A 16,987-nucleotide genomic window follows, 5' to 3' on the forward strand; every position below is an offset into this window, starting at 1 on the left:
TAATCTTGATCAGGAGCTCCAAGTAAGTGTTTCAAATTATTAATTAAAATAAAGATAATTAATAAATAGTTTTAATTATCTCCGAAATAAACTTTTTTTTAATAAATATTACTATTATTTAATAATTCAATTAATATTAGATCTGATAATATATTAAGTGTTTCATTCGATTCAATGACATATGGAAAAAATTAAAATTTGGTATCAACCACTAAAATTTTTTTATTTTGCTACTGTTTTTCAATAGAATATATCAAGTGAAACATATTGCTATAAATTTATGTAAAGTTAGTTTTGTTTTTATATGTGAATTTAAATAGATATTAATAGACTTACATTTATATATGCTTTTTTATTTAAATTTGACAAAGTATCATTTTCATAAGTTAAATTTCCTGAGGTTATATTTAAATCTGAAACTCTGTAATATTGTACAATATTTTCAACGAAATCAATTTTATAGGTATTTTTATTACTTTTACAAAGTTTATATTCCCAACTGAAGAACCAACACAACTTCCTACTATACCGCCAACTCAAGTGGATTAGTGTTAACCGGGTTAGTAGCAGCTGCCTATATGATTCAAAAGAAAAAAGGTGTCATCTCAAATCCATTTGGACCTGGAGTAAAGATGGATGGAGTTCATCAGAACCCTATGTTCAAAGAGAACCATATTACTATTAGTAACCAATTATATGACCAGAATCCATAAATTTCAAAAGCCAACAACAATTAAGACATTGTATTTTTTAACAATATTATTATAATAAAAATAAAATTCTTGTATCTTTAGTTTACATTTTAATTATGATAATTTAAATCTAAAGAAATAAAGTAATTCTACCATATTGAAAAATGATTTCTCACCGGTAGTTCTATCCTCCAGTTCGTAAACGTCTTGATCTCTGGTTTTGCTCTGTGTTACAAAGAGGATGTATGGCACTCCTATGATTGTTGCCTCTTTTATACGTCTGGCGAATGTAATGTCCAAACGATCCTCTAAAATGATTTGATTGGTCAGAGATGGCTCCTTTGATAGATAATCGTACAACTCTGTTGCTTTCCTCAAATTCTCTGTTTCCAACTCGGTGGCGTATGGCAAAATGATAAGTTTGTAGGGTGCCACTTGTATAGGCCATACGATTCCGTCCAAATCTTTGTGTGCCTCCACCAAAGCCGCCATCAAACGACTCACTCCAATTCCGTAGCATCCCATCTCCATAGGTACGTCGACACCCTCGGAATTCTTTATATTGGCTTTCAGTGGAACGGAATACTTGGTTCCGAGTCTGAAGATGTGACCGACTTCAATACCACGATTGAACTTCATCAATCCTCTCTCGGCATCGGAAGTACACTCTGGTCGGACACAACGGTCACCTTCCTTCACCTCGCGGAATCTTCCAACGGTAAATGACTGTAAAGACGACGACATCGATGGATAGATCTTTTCAAAGTTGGAATTGTTTTGAATCGACTGGTCAATGAAAACACGAATCGGAGTATTTGGTGATTTCGCAAGCAATGCATCTTTTTGTTTGGAATCGATCGGTTCAAACATAACGATGTTGGAGAAATGTGATTTAGTAGAGTGGAGATTTGGTTGGTCGGAGCTAGATGTCCAGAGTTGGATGATGGTAGTCTCGCCGGCACTGTTTTTGAGCATGGCGAAACTGGCGCGAATCGGTGATTTCTCGGGGTGTGGCTCGCATTCGGCGTCGGCTTTCTCGAGATTGGCGGAATGTCCGCATTTCGAGCAGCTGACAATGGTGTCCTCACCGACATCCGTGATAATTTGGAACTCGTGACTTGTAGATCCACCAATGTTTCCACTGTCGGCTTCGACACACGCGTAGTTGACACCGAGACGCGAGAATATTCGATGATACGCAGTCTTTACGAGATTGTAAGTCTCCTCGGCATCGGCCACCGACTTGTCGAACGAATACATATCTTTCATGAGAAACTCACGACCTCTCAGCAATCCGAATCTCGGTCTTATCTCATCACGATACTTATCACCGATCTGATACAACTTCATTGGTAGATTATTGGTTGCGATTCTCTCGTTTGCAAGCATCGATGTGAAAATCTCCTCATGTGTAGGTGCTAAACAATATTCCTCACCTTTTCTATCTTTAACTTTTATTAACTAAAAAACAAACACAAGTTTTACTTTGATTAATATGATGATTTGTTTGTTATAATATTATATTAGCAGCTAATGATACCTACTTCATCACCTGATGATTCCCATCTACCTGTTTTCTCCCAGAGCTCCTTTGAGAGTAACTTTGGCATTGATAACTTTTGACCACCAATGTTGCTCATCTCCTGATCGATGATCTTGATGAGATTCTCAAGAGCACGATGTGCAAGCGGCAATGTCATGTACATTCCGAGTGATGCTCTTCTAATCATACCAGTCTTTTGCATTAGAAGTTGACTTTTGAGCATGTCTTTGTCTAGTGGTTGATCTCTCTGCATTGGGATGAACAACTTTGATCTGAGTACACGATGTACATAGCTAGTTTGATGTTGCTGCAATTGCTGATGTATAATTGTTTGATTCAAAGTGTTTTGATTGAATTTATTATTGGAATTACTACAGAAACTACGTTGTTGTTGTTGTTGTGCTATAGTTGAATGAACGTGTACTGAACCATTAGAAACCATGGCACAATTGGCTACCACTTCAGTTGAATCAACTACATTTACAGATTTTTGTTGTATTCGAACATTATTATTGTATCTTAATATATTATTACCTAATCTAATAGATGATCTATATAAAGATAACATTTTATCTTTTTTAATCAAAGATATTAATTGGAAGAAATTAAAATAAATCAAAGGAAAAGATCGGTCGTCAGATTAATTTTCATTGTAAAACTTAAAAATGATGTATCAAAAAATGAAAAATTAATTTTAATATTAAATATTTATTGTTATTTATAAATTACTTTTTAATGAACTTGTCGGTTGCTCTTCTGTTTGTTTGGGTGCTGTAGATATGATGAAACTCGGAATATGTACATTGGTTTTATCATAGTTTAATCCTGCAATAAAAAAGTCTCGATATATGAATCTGTAGTATCAGATATCTACATGTTTTTAATGTGGAAAGTATAAATAAGTTTACAATTTATACTTTAAAGAAAGATGTTGTAATTAGAAAATTAATATAATTTAAATATGACATAATTATTTATTTTATTGTTATTTGCGTATGTTAAGGATAACAATTAATTTAGATTAAAGTTTAGGATTTAATTAGATTTGATTACATTTGATAGGGGATGACGATTTAAGGTATAAGGTATTGAATAAAACTACAACATGTTGATGGTGAATAATAACGGAAGCTCCTGTTAAATTTGCTAAACTAACTATATAATAAGATCGATCGCGATGATTGAGATATGATAGAGTTGAAATAGAAAAAAAAATGATCAAATTAATGAATGAGTAACTGAGTGAATGGAATGAAATGAAATTGTATGATAAGGAATGATAAGGAATGCACCATAATAAAGAGGTGCTATGTTGTTGTTTGTCTTGTAGTTATTCGTTGTTTGATTAGTTGGTCGATTGATTGATTAAATGATTGGTTGCTGTAATTGTTTGGCTGATTTGTTTTGTTTTGTTTTGTGACCAAATGATTTCTTTTGATTGATTCCAATTTTAAAAAGAAAAAACAAGTTGGTCACGTCACAACTATATAGTTAGTTTGACAAATGTTGTTTATCTGAATTCAAAGGTTGAGAAACAATTTTGCTTTTCGTGTTTGAGCTCCAATGATTGATACCACTCACTGAGATGATGGTAGTAGTATCCTTTGATGGTACCAGTTGAGCGCTGGTATGAGATGTAGTAGAATCCCTCGTAGGATGCACCCTCTATGCTGCGGACATGATGATCGGGCACCAAGAAATACTCTTTCCAACGCATGAAAATGTAGTCGCTATTGGTGAAATCCGGTTTGAAATCATCTTTGTTAAACTTGTTGATGTACGGATCGAAAGCGGGACTGAACTGCTTCCAGTGTTCCATATCCACCGTTTCGTTGGCATCCCATTTTCTAGTGAGGAATGAATGTTTATCGCCAATAATCTCTGCTTCGAAAAATGTTGTTAAAACAGGATATTTCTTTATTTTTTTTTTTGATGGGAACAATAATAAAGAATGAAAAAATGAATTAGTTATAGATTAAAAATGTCACAGAAATGGTCAAGTCAATCAATCAATCATACCTCTGTTAAACCAGAAATAGTAAGGTATCCAGAGAGTATCGAATTCTTAAAATCGACACTCTTTATGTCGACGTGAACAGGGTACGATGTCTTCTCACTCTTTTGTGAGCCAGTGAACCTGCTACCTGGATACAATGCAAACTGTGAAGTTGTAGAGGAGTCATTATTGACGACGAAGTGTTCCACAGCCAGGATTGAGTGATATTGGAAGTTTGGGTAGTTTCACAAAGGTTACTATCCAAACTATGCAGGTCAATAGATTAAATACTGCTTGAATCCAGTATTATTTCTCTTTTTAAAAAAAAAAAAATTTATATCAAAAAATAAAAAAGTTTGATCTTTCTTTCTATCTTTCTTTCTTTCTCTTTCTATAGGATATCAACTATATTATTATATTGGTTGATTCTTAGTTTGAAAGCTTAAAATGTTACGCTCTATTCTGTTCTGTTATTTTCTTTTTCTTTTCTTTCTGTTTGGCTAAATTCTTCTTTCCCTATATAAGTAAGCTATCTTCTATCTATCTATCTGCAGTACCGACGTTCCTCACTACGAAGTAATATCTGTACTCTACAATGTCAATTAATGTATTAATTAACAAAACTATTGAATACTATTAAATTTGCCCAATCTAAAAAAAATATTCAAAAAAAATTAAAAACAATGTTACTAGACTACTCTCTTTTAACATAAATATTTATAAAGTTGAATTGAATTGAAAAAAAAAGTTTACTTTTTAGTAGTAATCTTAACTTTGAAATATGATAGGACGGTACTACTGTTATTGCTGTTTGATTTGTTGTTCTGTTTTAATTAGTTCTTTGTTATAGTTGTTGTTGCTGTTGTTGTTTTGGTTGTTAATAAACTAACTTGAGATGTTAGATGAGTGAATGAGTGTGTGGTTTTGTGTTGTTGTTGTTGTTGTGTGTGAATTTAAATTTGAATTTATTTGTTGTTTAAATTAATTTAACAACTAAAAAAAAAAAAAAATTAATAAAAAAAAATTTTATTTTTAAATTAAATTAACACACTTTTTTTTTTGATAAATATTGTGTTGTGTTTTGTGGTGGTTGATTTTCAATTTTGGTTTTTTTTTGTTATTTTCAATTTCATGTTTGGTAACGTTGATTTTTTTCTTTTTTCAGTGGGCCAAAAAAAAATAAAATCTTAATAACGTTTTGTCTTTATTTTATTTATTTTTAAAAAAAAATTAAGCCTCTCACTTTAAAATTTCGAAACAAAAAAATTTGAAATTTTGATAGAGTTTTGGTTCTCAACAACACACACCGCACTGTCTTCACTTTCTTCTTTGTCACTCACACAACAACAACACATATATAACAGGTTTGTATCATTTAATTAATTAATTAAAAGAAAAAGGAACAAGAACAAAGAAAACAAAAAAGAAAGAGAACTTCTTATATTTAATCAAGACGCACTTGAAAACAAAAATTGATTATTTATTTATTATTTAATTAATTTTTTGTTTTAATATGATGTTTTTTTAATCATTTGTTTATTGTTTAGTTTTATTTGTTTGTTTTGATATATTTACACTCTTCTAGTAAAGTTATGAATATATCTATTTCTTTTTTTTTTCTTTTTTTTTTTTTTTTTTTAGATTGGAGATTAGATGTAGCCGATATTATTTTAAAACAATTTTAGGGATAAAAATTTTTGACATATAACTTCAACAACTAAAACAACAACAACAACAACAACAACAACTCAACAACAGATTGGATGTGGATTTAAACAAATGATAATTTAGAATAAGAAAGCAATCAGTCAATGTAATCTAGGATTTATATAGGAAGATATTAAACATAGCGGACTATAAGAAAAATAAAAAAAAGATAGAATAGTGTTGGAACTCTGTGAAATTTCCCACTTTTCATTTTTTTGTTTATTTTTAATTTTTGTTTAGGTTAACAAAACCAATAAGATGATAAAACCTTTATAAACAACAAAGTCACTCACCATCACACGGAACAAAAATAACCATATTATAATTATAGCTATCATTACAACTCTATAGTTTTTATTTATAGTTTATTAAATGTTTTATATCACTTGACATTTACATTATTAAATTCAAGAAAGATTATCATCATCATCGCAAGTTTACTTTAAATCATCATCAACAACAAATTACTACTCTTTAATTTGTAAATCAAATCAAGTTCTTTTTCTTTTTTTTTCTTTAATCAAATTTAAAAATTAATATTTATATATTAACATTTTATATTTTTTTTTCTTTTTTTATCATTTTTAGTAAAATGCCATCATTCTCTGCTGAATTGAATACTGAAGCTGGTCTCAAGGCTCTTAACGAGTACTTGGCCGACAAGACTTTCATTGTTGGATTTGTCCCATCATCTGCTGATGTCCAAGCTCTTGGTTTGGTCGGAGCTACCGCCCCATGTGCCACCAAATACCCACATGCCAACAGATGGTTCGTCACCGTCAAGGCCTACACTGCTGAGGAATTCGAAAAGGTTGCTGAAACCGTCACTATCGCCGCCGCTGCTGCCGCCCCAGCCAAGGATGACGACGATGTCGACTTGTTCGGTTCCGACGAAGATGATGAAGAGTACGAGAAGCAATTGGAGGAGCGTAGAAAGGCTGCCCTAGCTTCAAAGAAGCCAAAGGAGAAGGTCATTGCCAAGTCATCTATCATGATGGACGTCAAGCCATGGGATGACACCACCGATATGGGTGAGTTGGAGAAGGCTGTTCGTTCGATCGCCATGGACGGTCTCTTGTGGGGTGCCTCAAAGTTGGTCCCAGTCGGTTACGGTATTAAGAAGCTCTCCATCAACTTGGTTGTTGTTGATGATTTAGTCAGTCTCGATGATCTCACTGAGCAAATCGAGGCCTTTGAAGATTTTGTACAAAGTGTTGACATCACTGCCTTCAACAAGATTTAAACTCGCTTGCCATTTGTTTATTAAAATATTATGAATAAATTTAAAGTTTTAAAAGTTTAAAATCTTTTCTCTAAAATTAGAAATCCCCAAAACAAATAGGTTTATCTTGTCACAATATAATTATTTTCATCATCAGAGCTCTAATCATCTCTGGTTTTAAATTAATAAATTATTGTTGGATGGAATAAGTAAACATTGTTTACTCTAAAGTAAATTGATCAATTAAATATAAATGAAAATGTAGGAAGGAATTTAATTCACCATAGATTTTTATACCCGATTAAAATGAATTTTCTAATACAAGATAGAAAAAGTAAAGTTTGAAACTGGGGAGAAGATGTCGGATGTATTGTATTAAAATAACAATAAATTTGTTGATGTACTAAAAAACCAGGTTACTGTATCTTTATATTTATACCTTAGATGTTGTGTTAGATTTTGTCAACTTTGGTGAAGATTGACTCAACAATGTTGCCCAAAATAAAATTTATATTGATTTTCAATTATTTTTTTTTTTCAACAACACTCAGGTCTCCGAATATCATCAATTGATGAGTGATTTTGAAAGGGTTTTTTTATTTTATTTTTTTTTCTAAACCCTCATTTTTTAAAAATTGTATTCATTATTATAGTAACTCAAAACTCAGATCTTTTTTTTTTTTTTTTAATAAGTGACCTTTTTTTATAATGGTCTGAAAAAAGCCGAAAATCGTATCTAGATTTTTACCAATTTTTATGTCAGAATGTTGAGATAATCAATGAGAAAAGTTCAGCGACTTTTTTTATACTTGATTGATGTCAGCTGTTTTACTATGGTATTTAAAGTGAATCAGTTATAAAAAAAAAACAATTTTTTTTTAATTGTTTTTTTTTTTTAAAAAAGGGTCACCTATCGTGTGGTTTTTTTTCGTTTGGTTTGCAGGAAAAATTCCAAATTTTTTTTGTAGAGGAGTTGCAATTAGGAATCAACCATCATCATCAACAGTGTGGTTACCTTTAGGACGCAAAACTAAATAAGAAAAAGGAGAAGAGGAATTCAATAATCTGAGCTATCAATCAAACATAACATGATCATCCTTCTTTATACACCACATAAATTTAAACCAAATCAATTATAAATTTTTTTCTTTTGCGGCAAAGAACACACATAAGCAAACCAACAGTCATACAATAGTTGTTGTTCTGTTTTAAACTACACAAATTTATTATTATCTTTATATATATACATTGTATTTGTTTATCTTTTTTTAGATATATAAATATTATATTACATCCACCCACACTAATTTAAATTTAACACACATTTAGTTATACAGAGATATAATAATATATAACAAATAGTTAGTGTTTATTTTTGTTATTTGTTTTTTCCATTGATATTATTTCCCACTATTTTTGTTAATAATAATAATAATTTTTTGTGTAGTACAGGATAATAAGTTCATTTGTGTCTTTTTAAAAGTTGTTATAATATTTTGTTGTTGTAGTTGTAACATTTATAAATTATTTATTGTTGTTGTCGTTGTAGTTTTTGTGGCTTAGCAAATAAATAATTTCAATATAATTATAAAATGCCTGTACATAGAAGAAATTTAGAGGATTCTTTGGATGGAGCTTCGATCGAAACAAGCAACACCATCGAATTGAAGGAGCTTTTCAATCACGGACGTTGGAAGAAACCATTCACTTTCCGTCATGTCCTGTTTGCTTTGTATTTACCATTCGGTCTGGCGTTTTGGCCATTCCGTTTGCTGCTCAATGTCGTCGTATTCTCATTGTTACTCATCATGCCAAAGAGTTTCCGTGTGTCTATTCGTCCATTGATCTGCGTAGCAATGGGAATTGTCACCAGAATTCGTGGACGTGAGAACGTCCCACGTCGTGGCGACCCGAACGCAGCCCGTATCGTCGTCTCCAACCACATCTCAGACTTTGATCCATATCCAGTGTTTATGTTTTTGGACTATTTCCACTGTTTGGTTGCCGCACACATCTCAAAGGTGCCAATCATCGGATCGGTCTACCGCAAATTCGATGGAATCTACGTTGACCAAACCGATCGTAACAAGGCACGTCAAGACGTGTTGGACGCACTGGAGCACAGTGACATCCCATTGGTGTTGTATCCAGAGGGTGGATTGACAAGCGGTGATCGTGGAATGATGATGTTCCAAAAGTTTGTCTTTGGACTCGGACACGGTGTCGTCCCAATCGCCATGAAAATAGTCTCACCATGGCCAGTCAATGTAGACTACATCAACAGCAGTTGGTTCAAGAATTTCTTCTGGTGGATTCTCGTACCCTACAATGTATTCGATCTCCACATCCTGCCAGTCCAGAGAATCCAAGAGAACGAAACCGACGCCGACTTTGCCAAGCGTGTACAAACTCTTATTGCCACCGATCTCCAACTCGAAGCAACCAACCATCCATATGCCAAGAAGAAAGAATTAGCAAAGGAATTGTTACAAAATAATAACAAAAAGATTTAAATAATTCAAATCAAAAAGTCACTAAAGTTCAGCAAATGAAAAAAAAAACTCAAAACATCGTTCAACATTCCAATCACTCAATCACACAATCAACCAATCAATCTAAACATTTCACATATGAAACAAATTAGATGGACCAACCATTAAAAACTCGAATGTCCATCTAAAATTATTTATTTTAATTTTTTAAAAATTAAACAAAACCATTATTATATATATATTTTTCAATTCCAAAAAAATAAAAATAATATTTTATTTTAATACTATAAATAGATTGACTTTTTCATTTCCTTATATTAAAAAAAAATGCTATCACCAAGTCTCAAAACTATCTTTAACATTTCACATGGTTTGAATGAAATAAGTATTTGGTCATAAAAAGATAAATAAATATCACTTAATACCGATATTAAATTATATATATATATATAAATTAAGTAGAACACACTTATTATTTCTGTTTAAAATTAAAAAGACTACTAATTTATTTGATATTTAAACAAAATAAAAATAAATATTAAATTAAATATATGTCACCAAACAAATTAATCACCTAAAAAAATAAAAAAAAAAATAAGGTATTTTTTTCTATCCAAGCTAATAAAAAACAAACAAAAACAACTCACAAAACAAAGATTCTTTCCACTTTATATTATTCCGATTAGTAGAGTAACAATTGTGATAAACCTCCCAATACATCCACATCATATATTATTATAACTGGTTTTTTTTTTTGAATAGAGAAAATAGAGAAATTAAAAAAAAAATAGAAAACATAAAAAGAAAGAAACAGATTTTCTGACAGAATATTTTTAAGAAAGATACAACACATTACATCACTTGTCATTTCATCATCTTCACTACACTCACACATCACAAACTTTATAGACATATATATAGCTATTTATTATTCATAAGAGATACATCATCATCATCATCATCATCATAATTATATAAATAAGATAAAAACAAATTGTATCATCTATATATTCTATAGATTTTGTTTAACTCATACAATTCGAAATCTAGAAGTAGTAGTTAGTAGTTAGTAGTCGTAGTAGTAAAGCTAAGTAAAGTAAAGGTATGGAGGATGGAATTATATTGCCTAGCAATCCTGGTGCACACAAATATGTAATGTCTATTAAGATATCTAATGATTTGCTGGATCGAATTGAAAAAGGAAATGCATCAATCAAATTTATATATGGTGATGAGGTATGTTAAGAATAGAATATAATTGAATTGATATGATTATCATCTAATTAAATTATCTATCTATCTATCTATCTATCTCTGTTTATTTATCTTTAGCCAAAGTTAATAGTTGATGGCATTGATTATTCATTTTCGAGTGTTTTGGTAGATTCACATTTGGATTGCTTCATGCAAGACTCTGACAATAGATACTCTGAGATTGGCCCGATCAAGAAGAAGTTGAACATGTCCACAATGATCACTGAGGATGTTCGTAGACGTATCAAAGACTCCTCTCAAAAGGCTGAGATTGAAAAGCGTCACAAACATACTGTACAGGTTTTAGATTTAGGTAGGAGGCAGATCGAATCAATCAATCTTTATTTAAACAAACTTCTGACTAACATAAACAAACAATCTTATATATAGCTGGAAGAAAAGCAAAGACATCACCAGTTGCCAAGTACTCAACACCGTCAGCATCTTCACAGACACTACCATCGAAACCACCGAAACGTTATGCCGGTAACAAGACAATATCAACATCGTCAACTCTTCACTCTGTGATGTCAACGATTGCTTCACAGCAACATGGATTACCAACTAATAGTAATAATAATAGTATTAGCAATAACAATAATAATAGCAATAGTAGTAGTAGTAGTAATGGAAGTTCATTATCACCAATACCATTATCACCAGAGCCACAAGGTTCTTCACCAACGGGCAGTGGCAGTTCAATATCACCAAGAAAGTCGCTGTCTCCACTACCCACCAATACTAACAGCGTTGGTGGTAGTAATAACAACAATAACAACCGTTTTGCATCACCACCTTCATCTATTCCAATACCTGTACCTACAATAACAACTACTTCACCACCATTACCAACGATTCCTTCAATGTTAGGCTCAGAGAAGTCATCGTCATCGTCACGTCATCAACAACAACAACAACAACAATCAAAGAATAATAATAATAATAGTCAATCGAGATCACCACCTATATTACCATCTAATAGTAAGATAACAACATTACCAACATCATCAACAACAACAACCACATCTAATAAACAATCAAGTAAATCACAAACATCATTATCATCAAGAAAATCAACAACAGGTCAACAACAACAACCATCTAGTAAATCTAATAAGTTATATCCTCCAAGCTTGTCGAGTGGAGGCGGAACATCACCACCTGTATCACCACCATCATCACCACAAACCATTTATAATTCAAATAGTAGCAATAGTAAATATAACAGTAGTAGTAGTAGTAGTAGCAGTAGTAATATATCAAAACAACCACTTTTATCAAATCAATCATTACCATGGACAAGAAATGAACAGAAATCAGAGAGTGCCTTGAAATCACCAATACCAACACCCACACCAATCAAACCGATTACATCATCATCATCATCAAAGAATCAAATGGATATAGATGATGACTTATCATCTGGTAGTAGCAGCAGTAGGGTATCACCAATACCACCAGAATTTGATCATCCTTCATCATTACTCAAGAAACCATCGAAACAACCAATTTTACCACCAACACCAACAGCACCAGTATCAACTCAATTAAATGGATTGCCAACCAATAATACAGCCAATGATATAGTTTCAAATAAATCATCATCATCATCATCAACAACAACAACAACAACATCAACATCAACAAACAGTATAAAACAACAACAAAAACAAGAGAAAGAAGCAGAGAAGGAAAGAGAAAGAGAAAGAGAAAGAGAAAGAGAAAAAGAGAGAGAAAAGGAAAAGGAAAGAGAAAAAGAGAGAGAAAGAGAAAGAGAAAGAGAGTTGAAGGAACAACAAAAAGAAAAGGAGAGAGAACAAAGAGAAAGAGAAAGAGAGTTGAAAGAACAACAAAAAGAAAGAGAACAAAGAGAACAAAGAGAAAGAGAAAGAGAGTTGAAGGAGCAACAACAACAACAGCGCGAAAAAGAAAAAGAGAAAGAGAAAGAGCAGAAGGAGAAGGATAGAAAGCTGCGACAACAACAACGTGAGAAAGAGCAGAAAGAAAGAGAAAAGGAGCAACAACTTCAACGTGAGAAGGAGCAGAAAGAAAGAGAAAAGGAGCAACAACTTCAACGCGAGAAGGAGCGTGAGCAAAAGGAACGCGAACAGAAAGATCGTGAGCAAAAACTGAAAGAGCAGAAAGAGCGTGAGCAAAAAGAACAGCTGCAACGCGAGAAAGACAAAGAAAGAGAACAACAATCATTAATTGAAAGAGAAATTTATAATAACAATGGGGGACATAATAGTCAATCTATCCGTAATAATAATAATAATAATCATAGCAATAATAATAATCATAGTAATAATAATAATAATAATGGCGATGAACCAAATTATAATAATATAGTAATAAGTAGTAGTAGCAATACGATGTTTACAATCAACAATGAAAATGACTATCGAACTTTGGTGGAGACATCCCGCAGGAAATACCTACGATACGAACAGATCTATATGTTCATCACTAAGAACATCGAAGACTTTAGGAAACTTCAGAAATCACTCGATGAATGTACCAACGAATCTCAAAAGGTTGAACTGAGAAAGGATATTCAAAATCTATACGATGAACGAGATGAGGTATGTTTTTGTTTTGTTGAAAAATCAAAATAGTTCAAGCAAATTTCAACTAACTTTCAATTATCATAAATCTTTATTGTTATTATTTTATTATTATTATTACAGAAAGTAAAAAAAGAAAAAGTAGAATATAAGAGATTGGAAAATGAAATTAAATCGATAAAGAAGGTTTTAAATGATTATAATCAACAAAAGAATAGCAGTGCTGCTAAACAATGACATGCATGCATTTCATCTAATAATATAATAATAATTAACAATAAAATACTCTTTTTGATTTTTATGACTTTTCAAATAAAATATATATTCACAATACAGTATTTACTCTATAACCAGGATTAATTAAGAAGTTTAATCAATCAATCATGATCGGTTGATTATAATAATAATATTATATTATTTTCAAAAAAAAAAAATCTTTTTTTATTAATTTAATTAATTTTAAATATTTTTATTTTATTTTGAAAAATAATACTTTAATTAAATTAGGAATGAATGATGTTCAAACAAAAACAATCATTTATCACCCACTATAAATAATAAATTTTTTTATTTAATTTTCATTTTCATCGCAATCATTTATTTATTCAAAGATATAGATATAATTAATAAACAATAATAAACAAACAAACAAACAAACAAACAAACAAACAAACAAACAAACAAACAAACAAACAAAAATGTTAAGTAATATCGTTAGAAGTTCATCAAAATTATATAAAACAACTGGTGTTGTTGGTCAAAGATTCCACTCTACAACAAACGAAGATATAAAGTTAAAGACTAGAGTGCCTATCTTCAGACCAAACGAAGCACAGGAACATATCGCACTCGGAAAACTCAAGGAATCCGACCATTCCGTTGCCCTCTACAATTTAGAATTCATCTCAATCGACCACATTGTAAATTTGAACTCAGAACAATTGACCAGACTGGTTGTTATCCCCAAAGGAGGTAAAGTATTAACTTTGATTTAATATCATTTCAAGTGAACTATTAGTATACTAACATATATATATCATTGATACATTAATTTTATAGATAAATTAACAGTTGAAGCTAGAATCGAAAAGTTAGAGAATGAAGTTGCTAGATATAAACAACTATTGGATAGATTGACTCCGGGTGCTTCATCGACTTCATCAAGCCAGTCTACCTCGTCGACCATCTACTCACCACCACCTCAAAAAGATAAATTATAAAGAATAAGCGAAAAATAGTTGTATTGCTTGTATATTAAACATAAAAATAAAATACTTAAAAGATCAAATGTAATTAACAAAACCATTACCAACAGGATTCAAATATAATTAATTATTGATTTTTTTATTATATTTAATTTCTATTATTTTTTTTGTTTTACAATTCTAAATCCCAGATCTATTAAAATCTTCTAGCTAATCCACATTTATATCCATCCAAATTAAAATGATGTATGAACTATGGACTAAAGGATATATAAAAAATTAGTGAATTGATTGAATTTATATGGTAAGATATGTCGCTTGATCAAGTGGATTGTTATATGTGACATTGGTAAAAATTTGAAATGTTTAGTTGAAATATCTTTAAATACCTTATGCATAGATTAAGAATCTTTCTGCAATTACCTAATCTTGGATCTTCAAAGGTACTCACAGTTGGCTATTGGACTTATTTAGACTTACTTATTCTTTCTTCAACCACTATTCTATATTTCTTAATAGAAGGAATATGTACTTCAAACAAGAAGAAAGAGGAGTACTGCAACTTTTCTATGTTGAGGAGTTGGAAGAAACAATCATTGAATGCCTACGTAAGCATGACAAGAAGATCGAAATAGTATCGGATGAAACCACAAAAGTTTTCTACGAGATGAAGAGTATTCAGAAAGTATTGGTTCTAAGTGGTACAAAGAAAGATATTTCACGAACAAAAGGTGACTCTAAACTCAATCGTTAGTATATAAATTTTTTACCATTATTTAATTTGTTAATATTATTATTTATTTTTTTCTTCCAATCTTTTAAAATCAAAACAAAACCACAAGTTGTAAAATCTTTGGTTCCAACAATAACAACAACAACCACAACCACAAAAATGAACTGTATACTCTAATTGATAGATTTATTTAATTAATTTTAAATAGACAAAGTAATAATATTACATTTGTCATGATATATTGTAATCCCATCCAATATCAATAATTCAATAGTTACCAATAAACCTCCATATTTTATCCAATTACCACTACCACAAAATCTATTACACCACAGTTTTAAAATTTCACTAACAACTAATTATTAACCAACCATTTTCCAAAAATTTTAAGTGTATGGCTTGAATGAATTCACTATGTCTATTCACCAATGACTTTTTTTACAAAGAGAAGTTGGATTTTTGAGCCCAAAAGATTGGATAGTTCTTTTTAGAGTAAAGAAATAATCTTTCCACGTATAATTTTAAACAAATTTATAAGTTCTCAATCTTAATTTGTAAAATTTATTAATAATTTCTTTGATTTCTTTAAAAAGAATAAGGTTTGTTCAAGAGTTTATAAAAATAAAAATAATAAATAATTTCACAAACTTGGATTTGAAAAGTAAAGTTTTTAAAAATGATAGAATATCAAGATTTCATTAATAAGAAACTTAAAGATTTTAAGTTTTTAAAGGATAAAATAGAATCCTATTTTGAAACCAGAAATAATCCTTATCATTTTCTTAAAAATGAAAAAGTAAATTATTGGTTAACAAAAAATAAAATAAAAATCAATTACTAATAAAAAAATTGTTTTTATAGTGTAATGATATTACATTGATTCTTTATTATTTATGTAAAGTTTTATCTGGAGTAGAGACTATATCAGATTCACAATTAATAGTCATTCAGATATTTGATGTTTTTGATGGTGTTTTTCAAGAGTATTTGGCTAAAATTGGTGAGACCACAGGTGTACAAGACAAAAAGGTAATCAACTCTATCAACAAAATGAATAAACTATCAGTCTTGAATAGCGATTTTTTTTATTTAACAACTTTAATATGGTTGACCTATATCGATAACTCTGACGTGGTGGTAAATTTAAGTGATTCATTCAGCCAATGGTTCGAAAACAAAACTAAACCTATAAACAACACCTATAGAACATCTTATATCAAAGATTTCTGTGAATCAATTGCAATGCTGGGTGGACTTGATTCAGAAACAATAAGAGATATAAAATATTTTGGAAAATATCTCACAAATCTAATAGAAGTAAGTAGTTATTTTATTTATTCTTAGAAGTTCTAAGTATTAATTTTATTTCTTTTTAAAAAAAAATAAAAAAAATAATAGAACAATCAAGTTGAAGAATCAAAAGAATATTTGATTACTTTTATAAAGAAATACAAAATAACTATATCAAGAGAGATGATAATTATTTTAATTGAGAATATGGTTTTGAAGAGTAAATAAACAATTAATTTTAAAATTGTTTTTTTTTTCCTATATCATTTATTACTATTATTACTACTAC

General features: G+C 30.4%; 7 protein-coding genes across 7 annotated transcripts; 6 read left to right on the plus strand and 1 right to left on the minus strand.

The window, feature by feature from the left end:
• Window positions 1-806: 806 nt before the first annotated feature.
• mproS (prolyl-tRNA synthetase) lies at window positions 807-6,256 on the minus strand (the record flags this gene model as incomplete). Its single annotated transcript, XM_020578112.1, has 9 exons — window positions 807-2,153; window positions 2,237-2,808; window positions 2,965-3,060; window positions 3,335-3,369; window positions 3,780-4,150; window positions 4,255-4,379; window positions 4,523-4,545; window positions 4,985-5,055; window positions 6,254-6,256. The coding sequence occupies 9 exons, from the start codon at window positions 6,254-6,256 to the stop codon at window positions 807-809; spliced, it is 2,643 nt and encodes an 880-aa protein (XP_020432560.1).
• A 274-nt stretch (window positions 6,257-6,530) lies between these two features.
• On the plus strand, window positions 6,531-7,181 carry efa1B (elongation factor 1-beta; the record flags this gene model as incomplete). Its single annotated transcript, XM_020578113.1, has 1 exon — window positions 6,531-7,181. The coding sequence occupies one exon, from the start codon at window positions 6,531-6,533 to the stop codon at window positions 7,179-7,181; it is 651 nt and encodes a 216-aa protein (XP_020432561.1).
• A 1,571-nt stretch (window positions 7,182-8,752) lies between these two features.
• On the plus strand, window positions 8,753-9,673 carry PPL_07277 (glycerol-3-phosphate acyltransferase; the record flags this gene model as incomplete). The annotated part of the gene is made up of 1 exon (XM_020578114.1): window positions 8,753-9,673. The coding sequence occupies one exon, from the start codon at window positions 8,753-8,755 to the stop codon at window positions 9,671-9,673; it is 921 nt and encodes a 306-aa protein (XP_020432562.1).
• Window positions 9,674-9,979: 306 nt separating this feature from the next.
• Window positions 9,980-13,707, plus strand: gflC (PHD zinc finger-containing protein; the record flags this gene model as incomplete). The annotated part of the gene is made up of 5 exons (XM_020578115.1): window positions 9,980-10,037; window positions 10,592-10,707; window positions 10,985-11,219; window positions 11,297-13,488; window positions 13,594-13,707. The coding sequence occupies 5 exons, from the start codon at window positions 9,980-9,982 to the stop codon at window positions 13,705-13,707; spliced, it is 2,715 nt and encodes a 904-aa protein (XP_020432563.1).
• Window positions 13,708-14,168: 461 nt separating this feature from the next.
• On the plus strand, window positions 14,169-14,690 carry PPL_07279 (uncharacterized protein; the record flags this gene model as incomplete). Its single annotated transcript, XM_020578116.1, has 2 exons — window positions 14,169-14,442; window positions 14,530-14,690. 2 exons carry the CDS (start codon window positions 14,169-14,171, stop codon window positions 14,688-14,690), a joined length of 435 nt encoding a protein of 144 aa, XP_020432564.1.
• Window positions 14,691-14,916: 226 nt separating this feature from the next.
• On the plus strand, window positions 14,917-15,429 carry PPL_07280 (uncharacterized protein; the record flags this gene model as incomplete). Its single annotated transcript, XM_020578117.1, has 3 exons — window positions 14,917-14,921; window positions 14,959-14,979; window positions 15,198-15,429. 3 exons carry the CDS (start codon window positions 14,917-14,919, stop codon window positions 15,427-15,429), a joined length of 258 nt encoding a protein of 85 aa, XP_020432565.1.
• A 655-nt stretch (window positions 15,430-16,084) lies between these two features.
• Window positions 16,085-16,926, plus strand: PPL_07281 (uncharacterized protein; the record flags this gene model as incomplete). Its single annotated transcript, XM_020578118.1, has 3 exons — window positions 16,085-16,204; window positions 16,270-16,725; window positions 16,807-16,926. 3 exons carry the CDS (start codon window positions 16,085-16,087, stop codon window positions 16,924-16,926), a joined length of 696 nt encoding a protein of 231 aa, XP_020432566.1.
• Between the last annotated feature and the right edge of the window lie 61 nt (window positions 16,927-16,987).

This window comes from Heterostelium album (assembly GCF_000004825.1).
Source record: "Heterostelium album PN500 unplaced genomic scaffold PPL_scaffold6, whole genome shotgun sequence".
Classification (NCBI taxonomy): Eukaryota; Evosea; class Eumycetozoa; order Acytosteliales; family Acytosteliaceae; genus Heterostelium; species Heterostelium album.